At 29.9% G+C, this 10,409-nt stretch overlaps 1 protein-coding gene across 1 annotated transcript; it reads right to left on the reverse strand.

Annotated features, from left to right (window-relative positions):
* Window positions 1-6,601: 6,601 nt before the first annotated feature.
* LOC111019849 (transcription factor MYB60) lies at window positions 6,602-8,123 on the reverse strand. The gene is made up of 3 exons (XM_022296347.2): window positions 7,842-8,123; window positions 7,639-7,768; window positions 6,602-7,341 (listed from the first exon to the last, which is right to left on the reverse strand). The coding sequence occupies exons 1-3, from the start codon at window positions 7,972-7,974 to the stop codon at window positions 6,714-6,716; spliced, it is 891 nt and encodes a 296-aa protein (XP_022152039.1). The 5' UTR covers window positions 7,975-8,123; the 3' UTR covers window positions 6,602-6,713.
* Window positions 8,124-10,409: the final 2,286 nt, after the last annotated feature.

The raw sequence follows: 10,409 nt of genomic DNA on the forward strand, positions 1-10,409 counted from the left end.
AATACATATCTTTTCAAATGAATGAAATATTTCTAATTTATTAGACAGGGTGATTTTACTCATGAAAAATATAAATTATATAAATTATAGTAGTTACGTCTGAAGGATATGTCTAATAAATAGATATTTATTTTAGATCAAAAGTAAAACAAAACTAGTGTTACTCAAAATATAAAAGAAATTTTAATCTGAAAATATTGTTATTACATTTGTATTCTTTTTATCATAAAATATATATATATAAACACATCTTTTAATTACCATTTGATCTTTTTTTTTTTTTTTTTTTTTTTGAAATCTGCGAAACCACTGCAAATCCTCAAAGGGCTGTAGAAGTTCAATCCATTGTAATTGTACATAGACTTGCAAAAGTCGTGCTACATCAACTTTTAGGTATTGATTTAAATTTCATTTTGGTTATTAATATTATTATATTTTAATCTCAAAATATCTATTTTAGATTTGAAACTTAAAAAAAGTTAACTATGTTAGTGATTATCTTTATGTTACTTCACAATTTTTTTAGTGGGAATAGAGATTTAAAACTCCAACTCTTTGGTAAAAAATATATGCTTTAATCAATTGATATAACATGATAGCGAATATATTATTAATGTTGTAGGGAGAGTGTATATCAAACTACAATGGTTGAAGACGAATATTGGGTAAGAAAATATATGATAGACAAAAAAATATGAGAAATCGAAATGGTTACTTTTGTATTTCAAGAATTAAATTGAGAGAGGAATGAGTTCAAACTTCATGATGGTCCACCTACCTTAAGAATTAATATTTTTGTAGAGTCGGTTGCTTCGTGAGATGTGTGTACAAGCTGGTACAGACACTAATAAATATCTTTAAAAAAATAAAAATTACAAGGATTAAAATTTATTTTGAAAGCGCAATGACCAAAATAGAACAAACTTTAAACTAGAATTCATGTTTGTTTGTTTGTTTTTTTTTTTACCTCAGGATCAACTAAAACATTTCAAATTGATTTTTTTTTTCAAATGATCCATTTTTCTAGTATTTATTTCCTTGTACAATAATGAGCTGGCTACGTATATTTTAAATAATTGTCAAACTTGTAAGTAAATGTTAGGCTCATTTTAGAAATAAAATTTGGGGTTTGCTTGCGAGGTAAGTAATCCTTCCTTATGTTGAGCCTCAATTGTTGTTGTATGATTTATTCCATTTCTCTTCCATTAAATTCATATCTCATTCATTATACATTATTATTATTATCACAGTTAAAGTCTTTATTTTTTGCTAGTAGATTTTCCTATAATAATCTACGTATTATTATTATGGTATTATCGAGATCAACATAACTCAACTTATCAGGGTATTCCTTACTCCATTAAAGATCGGAGGCTAAAATTCTTCTACCCATTATTGAACTATTAGAAAAGTTACCTACGGTATTAGACATAGTTGTAAGATATATACTAGTATATTATTGATGATAAATATTTATGGAAATCGTTTTAATGTCGTAATTCATGCATGACAAGATAGCTAGTCAGTTAATTTATGAGTTTATAGATAGTCAATAATTAAATAGAGTAGTAGTACTGCTTAGTACTAGTAGTAGACTTTGATAGAACTTTATCTAGAGCAAAAATATTGAACTAAATAAAGATATTAGCCACAACTTATAGTTAATGATAGATTACATTACAAATTTGGATATAAAATTTTTAACAGGTCCCAAAGACTTTAATAGTTTGCGTGTATATGGTTTCTGTACTTTAAAAAGTCTATAATAAGTATTTGGACTTTTAGTATTGTGCATATTCTACCATTCACGATATTTTTGTGGCATTATTTATTAAATATTATGTGGTAGGCTGATCTGCATGTACTTCGACTAATCTCACGAGATAATTTCCTAAACCTACTACATTTGGTTGATAGAGAGGCTCAATAAGATATATTAAATTTAATTTGGTGGCAGACCCACTATTATTGAATTCATTCTCTTTAAATCTTATAAAAGTTCGTGGTATATATATATGATCAACTCAACATAATTAAGGTTTTTTTAGTTCATAATTAGGGGTGATTGTTTACTATCAACCATAATAAGGCAGTAATTAGCCAACAACTCATACATTGATATTCTGATCACAAGATTTGCAATCTTTATGTGTTTAAATACCTCATATTATATAGTTAAACCAAAAAAAAAAAAAAAATCCTCCGATTATCAAGTAATTTAAGACATATTTAGCCACGTTTTCATTCTTGTTTCTTGTTTCCTCCTTTAGAAAATATAAATAGAACTGCACTTGTTAATTGTTTTTTCTATTTTCTTATTGAAAAGATAAACAAAAACATATTTGGTAACAATTTCTTCTTTTCTCGTTCTCTAAAATTTTAAATTAAAAAAGTAAAATTTGTACATGAAAATTAAATATTCATTATTTTTAGAAAAAAATTGGATATAAGATTAAAAAATAAGAAACTTGATTTTTCGTGTCTAAAGTTTTACTTTATTAAAAATAATAAAAAACTACAAACGAGAAATAAAAAATGAAAACGTTACGGACTGAGTTTTAATGTTTCTTTGGTATTATGCTTTGCAAGTGATGACAAGTAGGTGGGTCAAGGATAATTAAGTTGCTTAGCATATTATGAGAGTTTTAGTGATGACATGCAATAATTATTCAGTAGGTAGAGTTAAATTATGACCTAATTGTATTATTATTATTATTATTATTTTCATTTCTCATCTTTTTCATAGTTTACCTAGTTGGTTTAAGTTTGCTTCTTGGTTGCTTAATTCACATTTAAAAGTTAAATTACGAATGCCACTGAATTATTATTCATGAATATTGAAATTAAAATAAACAAAAGAAAAAAATAATATTTGTAGATTTTTTTTTTTTATCAATTTTATAACATTAGATACAAAATTATCTATTTTTTTAAACAAAAAATGATTGTAGTAGATCTTTTAGCATTATATATCCAAACTATTTAGAGAGTGGGTAAAATAGTACTTATTACGGAATAGATCTACAACATTGTCAAACGAGTATCCATTATACTCGCTCTCAATAAACATTTTAACGAGTTTTCATTTGTCTTATGATTGTTACTAGTCCATCATGCAAACTCATATAAGCAAAAAGTCTCAAATATCCTTGATCATGAGACATATAATTGTCACTATAAATAAGAACCATAATTCCGACGGTCGTGGTTAATATTTGACATAATACAAATAAGTGGATCGATCAAGTAGCCAAACTCTAAAGAAAAATCATCAATAATAGTCGAAGGCCATACACAGATAGATATAATTACATCATAACTATACTTAACGATTCTACTCCATGTCCAACTTCCTTCATTTCTGTGGACGAAGAAACTTACCTCTCACGTGATTAAATCCCTAATATTCGAATATATATATTAATTTAGTATCTATTATTTAAAAAGTACCAATTTAGTCTCCATATTTTTAAATTTTCCATCATACCAATTTATTATTTTTTAATATAACAAACATAGGGATGAGAGATTAAACCTCAAACTTCTTTTAAATTTATATCAATTTAATAAATATTATGTTAGGATTAATACTCAATTTATCATCCACTAATCAAAGAGTATAATTAAATCACTTGTGAAAGAAAATTATTTTTTAAGTTTTCTCCCATATTATTTTTAGAGTGATCCCCTCGAAAAGAGTAATTAATAGTTGGAATAGTACCACATTGTAATCATGATAAAACATGGTACACATTTTTGGTTAATTTACTTTTCATAAATTAGATTTAAAAGTCGTTTTATGCGTGTACAAAATCAATAATTGATACAATTTATGTTTGAACTTTTATCACACAATTGAATATTTCTTATTTCTTTTTCAAAGGTTAAATATATTGCAAGAAAAAAGACGGGTTCACAGCTTTTACTGATAAGACACAACGAACAAAGAGACGTGCTAAAAAAGTTGCACGAACAACAATAGGAAAAAGTCAATAATAAAAATACACACAAACAACAAAGAAACACCACATATCTCATAAACGAGACAAAACACAACAACTAATCAATAGTCGAGAATCATAACAAATGATATCCCGTCAGATGAGAACATCACTCTCAATAAGATGTAAAATAATAACCGCGACCTGATGAGAAGATCAAAGTGAATATATTTCACTACTCCAAGTATTCACTATATCGAGACTTATGCGTTGTTCCTCTGATTCATAGGTCTCAATTTAATGCACGAAAAAAAGGTAATTGATAGTTTCAATTGTGTATACATAACTTGTGGCATGGAAGGCATAAGAGAGGATAGGATTGAAGATGTGAATAAAGGCATAGTATGGACCATTTAAGCAAGCAAATGTTGATGGTTTTTCTTAGCCATTGGAAGTTCATTTATGTTACACCTCATTTTTAGTTGCGAGCAATCAATGACATGATGTTAACACATTCATTATATTAACTTCTTCAAAAACAATTCATTAATTGTAAAAGCACCCACCATTGCATCAATATATTACAATAAATATTGCACATAAAGATGCATTTATACACATAAAAAAGATGTTTCCTTCCCTCTCTATCTTTTTTTCTTTTTAATGTTCAAATAGTCTTTAGGTGCTTGTATTTTCGGCTTTGTTTAATTTTGGCCTCTTAGTTTTCAAAACGTTCATTTCTATTCCTATACTTTTAACTTTTGTTCATTTTAATTTATGTGCTTTTTTGACCTACGTTGCTTTAAGAAAGTAACCATTTAGATCATTTTATTTATATCTCATTTATTTTAGTTATTAGTTAAGACATATATTCGAAAGGTTGTGGATTCAATTCCCATCTTCACATGTTATACTCAGAAAAGGTTTTTTTCTTTTATCTCATTTATTTCGATCAAAATTTTTAGCATGACATTTTACCCACTAAATTTTTTGATATGTAGCCATAAATTTGTATAAAAATGTTTCTATTGTATATAAAATTTGATAGATATGACCTAAAATGGTAATTGACTTTTAAAAAGTACAATAACTAAAGTGAACAACAATTGAAAGTATAGGGACAAAATAAACATTTTGAAAAGTACAGGAACAAAAATAAATCAAAACCGAAAATACAAAGACTAAAAGAGTATTTAATCCATTTTTTTCTATTTAAATATTTAGAAAAAAAACTCTTTAATATTATTCAATAAAACGTAACGAGTTTAAAGATCCCACATGGAAAAGAAAATGGACCTTACAATGATTTATAATAGACATTGACTACTCCTCCATAGCCAATTGATTTTGAGATGTAACCACATTAATATTAATATGATATCAGAGTCCAAAAGCTGAAACGAGCATCCGGCCAGCGATACTTCAAATAAGTGCTAAAATTGGCCAGTAAAATACTCACAAAAGTAGTATTATCCAGCCACGTGAACTCATTGCTAATCACATAAAAGAAAAAATAAAATAAAACTTCTGTTTATTAACGCTTAATTAAAAAAAAAAGCTTGTTTAATAACTATTTATTTTTTGATTCAAATAAATTGTTCTTCTTTAATTTTTAGGTTGATTGATGGTAATATTTTTATCCTGTACTTTTATTATTTTATGCTTTCATAATTATTAATCTCTAGTTCTCAATATTAATTATTTAACTAAATTGAAACCAAAAATTAACTTGACTTATTTTAGAAATTGATGTGACACTTTGATATATGGTATAATGATTTATATATATAGGGATTGAAACGACACTGTATATATCTTTTTCGTGATTCTATTTAAATGTAGTGTATAAGTATTACTACTTGATTTTGAACTCTAGAATAAGTCTTTTAAGTGTCGTCATAATGCATAAACTAATTTCTTTCCGGTGGGCATAAGTTTAACTTATTTTCCCTGGATTTCTTTTTAGTGATCTTGCAGTAATATTTGTAAGAATTTTCAACCTAAATCATTGTCTTCTACTCATTTGGACAATAAGTACTATCATTTAAAAAGAAAAAAAAAAGAAGAAGAAGAAAAGAAAAGAAAAAGAAAAAAACTACTTGACTCCCCCTTTTAGAAAAACATTTTTTGACATAATATTCTACCTAAGGTAGAAATTTAAGGTATGTTTGTTTTGTGATCTGAAATAAAATTTTAAAAATATGGGATTCAATGAAAAACAAATTTATATCTCATATTTTGAATTTCGAATATTTGATAGTAGATTTTAGAAATTGAATTTTAATTTTAAAAATTGTTTAAGGTGTTAATATATTTGTAAATTAATAGTAATTATGCCAAAACAAGTAACTCAACGTTAATTGACAAATACTTCCAACCATGAGGTTCTGAGTACTAAAAAAAGTAATAGTAACTATCAACTAAATATTTAATTCAATCTAAACTAATTAATATTAATTGAATAATTAATATATATGTGTTATAATTTTTTTAGAATAATTCTTTTACAATATTATATAAATTATAATATATTATATTTTACATTTAAAAATATTATGGTCAAAATTTCTACTATTTAAATCACCGACCCAAAAAGTCCTAATTTTCCCAACAAAGCTTTTGAAAGAGTTGTGAACTTTATTTTTTCACACCCAAAAAGCTGAAAAAGTATCGTTCTTCTCAAATAATTGTTCTAATTTGGATTATTACAACGGGAAACAAACAGAATAAAAATTACAATTATTTTTTTATTTTTTTTATTTTTCCTATTTGTTAGAACACCGGCGACAGCTCCATCATCTCCTCCACCTGTCCGGCGGCGCCTTCTTCAAACAGCCACTTCTCAAGAAACGACAGCGGCGGCGCCACCGCCGTCGCCGCCGCAGCGCTCTCAGATCTCTGCTTCTCTCCAACATTTTCCGGCGATTTTCCCCACGAATTCACGTTCTTCAAGTTCTCAAACGACAAGATCGAATCAAATTCTTCACCGGAAATCAACTCGCCGCCGTCCGGCTCCGTTTTCGGCTGCTGGGTCGCAGCGCCGGCGGCAGAATTCTCACCGCCGGGGCCAATTTTCCGGCGAGATTCCACCGCGGAAGTCCGCATCCAACCTTGAAGAAGCCGCGAAATGTTCTCGGCGCTTGAGGCGTAGGTGGCGCCTCTGTTCCCGGCCAGGGACGGCGGCTCCGGCGAGCCGCCAACAGCCACCGCCGCCGCACCCCTTTTGTCATCAAAGCACTTGGTTTCTAAGTGACAGCTGCCGCCGCCGGACTCCGACGGCTCCGGCGGGTCCACGGCGGCGGACTGCAATTTTTTGAGCTTCTTCTTCAAATGGGTATTCCAATAATTCTTTATATCATTGTCTGTTCTTTGTGGAAGGTAAGAAGCTATGGCGGCCCATCTGAGATTCCAAATTGCATATCAAAAATGAAAATCAGTTCATAGGTAGTGACAAAAATAAAATTTTAACCAAACTTTATATACATATATAATCTTTTAAATTTAACCAAGTAGACACCCTATTTTCCACCAATTTTTCTACGCAGTGGTTTGAAAATTCTTATTCACGCAATCCATACCAATGTTTTGATCTAAAATTTCAAGTCGAGACGAGAGAGCTACAATGATGTATGTTGACAGTGATTCTTAAATATCTGATGACAGAATTTGATACGACGAGGACAAGATAGAAAATTACTTGTTACCCAATAAAGCTTGAAGATGAATAATCATGCCTTCTTCGTGGGGAGTGAAATTTCCTCTCTTGATTCCGGGCCTAAGATAATTGGTCCATCGAAGCCGACAACTTTTGCTGCATCTCAGCAATCCTAGTTCCAAGAATAACAAGAATTGAGAGAAATGATAACGAATATTGAATTATTTAATGAAATTGAAATTTACCTGTATTTGTAGGAACAGACCTCCAATTTCCAGGGCCATGTTCTTGGATGTAAGAGACAAGAATTATGTCTTCTTCAGGAGTCCATGGCCCCTTCTTTATCCCAACTTTGTCACAGCATGGAGGCCTTCCCATGGCTTCCTTTGGCTTTGGCTTTGGCTTCAATTCAATGGTTTATGCAAACAGAGAGCGGCCATGGACATGTGAGAAGCTTAAATAAAGGTGGATATATTGGGGATTTTTTAAATAATTAGTTTTGTTTTTAAAATCTTAAAAAATAATAATAATAAAAAAAAAAAATCTCTCTTTTGGATCTACCCAATTACCCCATATTCATCAGCTCCCATCTGAAAGAGTTGGCCCTTTAATTAATTTAACTTTTTTTTTTCTTCCAACAAAAGTCAGATCAGAGAATTGAAGGGTTTTGATTGGGTCACGTGGCACTGGTTGGAGGAGACAGCTCTTGCTTTGCTAGCTGCCCTAGTTTTCTCCAAAAAGGTGGGAACTTTCCTCTTTCTTTTCACATGATCATAATCTCATCCCAAGTGAAAAGGTAAAACCAAATCTAGTGGAAATGTTTGAGTCATCCAACTTTATGTAAAATACATTATATATTTTAAATGGACATCTGTCTCTCGCATAGATTCTATTATTTTGATCGGTGTTGCTGCATGAATAAGTAAGTAATTAGTTGATCGATTGTACATTTGGAGGTTAGATTGGTATAATTCTAGAGATCGGAGTGTGGTGAGACACTGATGTGATATTTTTTGATGCATTTCGATGAATTATATTAATTTTGAATCTTGAATTTGATGTAGTTTCAAAATGCAGTAGACGAACTTACTTTTCTATCTCTTCTCCATATTCTCTTTACTCAAAATAGAAATGATAGTTATCTAGATTTTCAGTCATTACTAGTTAATGCTTAGCTGATGGTCTCATATTGTAGCTTGATATATAGTCATCAATATCACACTTTATAATTAAATAAGATTTACCGTTTAATTCTAGAACTAGTTGTGACGACGATATGTATTGCTTAGACTATGATCCACCATAATAACTAACTTTTCGTCTCACTTGATCAAGCTACGACTATTCCGTATATTCGGTACCCAACCCAATTATCCCACCTTACTTTATGATCACCTGATTGGGCTTGTACCTACTAGTGACTTTTAGTCTCATCCTAGTTTGGACTATGCCCACTTAATTAGTCAAGCTCCAATCCCTCTTAGTGTGAATCTACAACCATGAATGTAGGGGGAGTCTAATCTCTCATTTGGTTGAGTTGAGGCTCACTCGACTCGGGTTAGGTTACGACCCACTTGGTAGCTTAATTACCAAATATATTGGAAGTACATATACATGCTCGATTTATGGTTGGATTCAATTGGTAGCATGGTATTAAATATCTATCGACACATCGGCATTTTCATTGACATGTCTATGTATCTATCGGTTCGACATCGATATGAGAAGTAAATCGACATTTCCATCATAGTACAAAAGAATCGACATAATATGAAAAATATCAACAAAATGTCATTACTATATACATAATATTAATATTACTAATTTTTAACTTATTAAGAAATAGAAAAATTTTTATTTGTTAATTTAAATTTTTTTATGATTTTTATGATTTCTTTAACTTTTATAGAAATATCTATCGACATCGACATTTTATCAATATTTTCATGAAATTGAGATCTTGACATATTTAAAACCTTGGTTGGTAGTACATATGTTTATGATATATGTATCGATCAAAGTATATTGATTTTCCTCTAATATTAATGTTTTTTCCGAAGTGGAGGATCATTGAAAATGCGACCAAAGTTACATATTGGCTAAATAAGCGGAAAATCATAAGTATATAGACGATGACAATTATCTCGATTAGTACAAGACCTTTTGGATGAGATCAAAAGTGAAGCCGTGTTAAGGTCTCTAATATTAATATCCAACCCTTTCCTTTACCATAAAAGTATCCCATGAATATTTGGAGGAAAAACTTTAGTTTTAGGCATTTTGAGGAAAAAGATTATTAAATGCACCAAAAAAAAAGAAAAAGAAAAAGTCCTTCCGTATGGCAAAAGCCAGTTGTGTTTGGTAGGACTAATGTGTGGCCGTCATTAAAAAGGAGTTTCATCAATCACTGCAGCTTTCTTAATTAATGCTTTTAATTTCTTTAAACTCAAACCCTAAACTTCACCTGTAAAAGTGTCTCTCTTAATTACTTACTCTCCCACACGACACAACATGGTTTAAACTGTTCACTTCCCAAGCCTTGACTCCCTATCCCTGATTAGGGTTTCGAAATCGTCAACATGATTTTTTTTAGTATAATATGTGGAGTGGAAGTTCGAACTCATGACTTTTTGATCAGAGATAGATGTCTTAACCACTTGAGCTATGCTCGGTTTGACGAAAAAAAAAATGGTCGAATTAAAATGTGATTCTTTGCGCTGTTGATTTAAATATAGTTTAGTAGCAGATACATCATTAATATCTTCCTTGGGATGTAATTGAAAAAAAAAAAAGAAATTTGTTTCACATTGAAT

Source organism: Momordica charantia (genome assembly GCF_013281855.1).
Source record: "Momordica charantia cultivar OHB3-1 chromosome 5 unlocalized genomic scaffold, Mcharantia_2.0 BLBB01000005.1, whole genome shotgun sequence".
Lineage (NCBI taxonomy): Eukaryota > Viridiplantae > Streptophyta > Magnoliopsida > Cucurbitales > Cucurbitaceae > Momordica > Momordica charantia.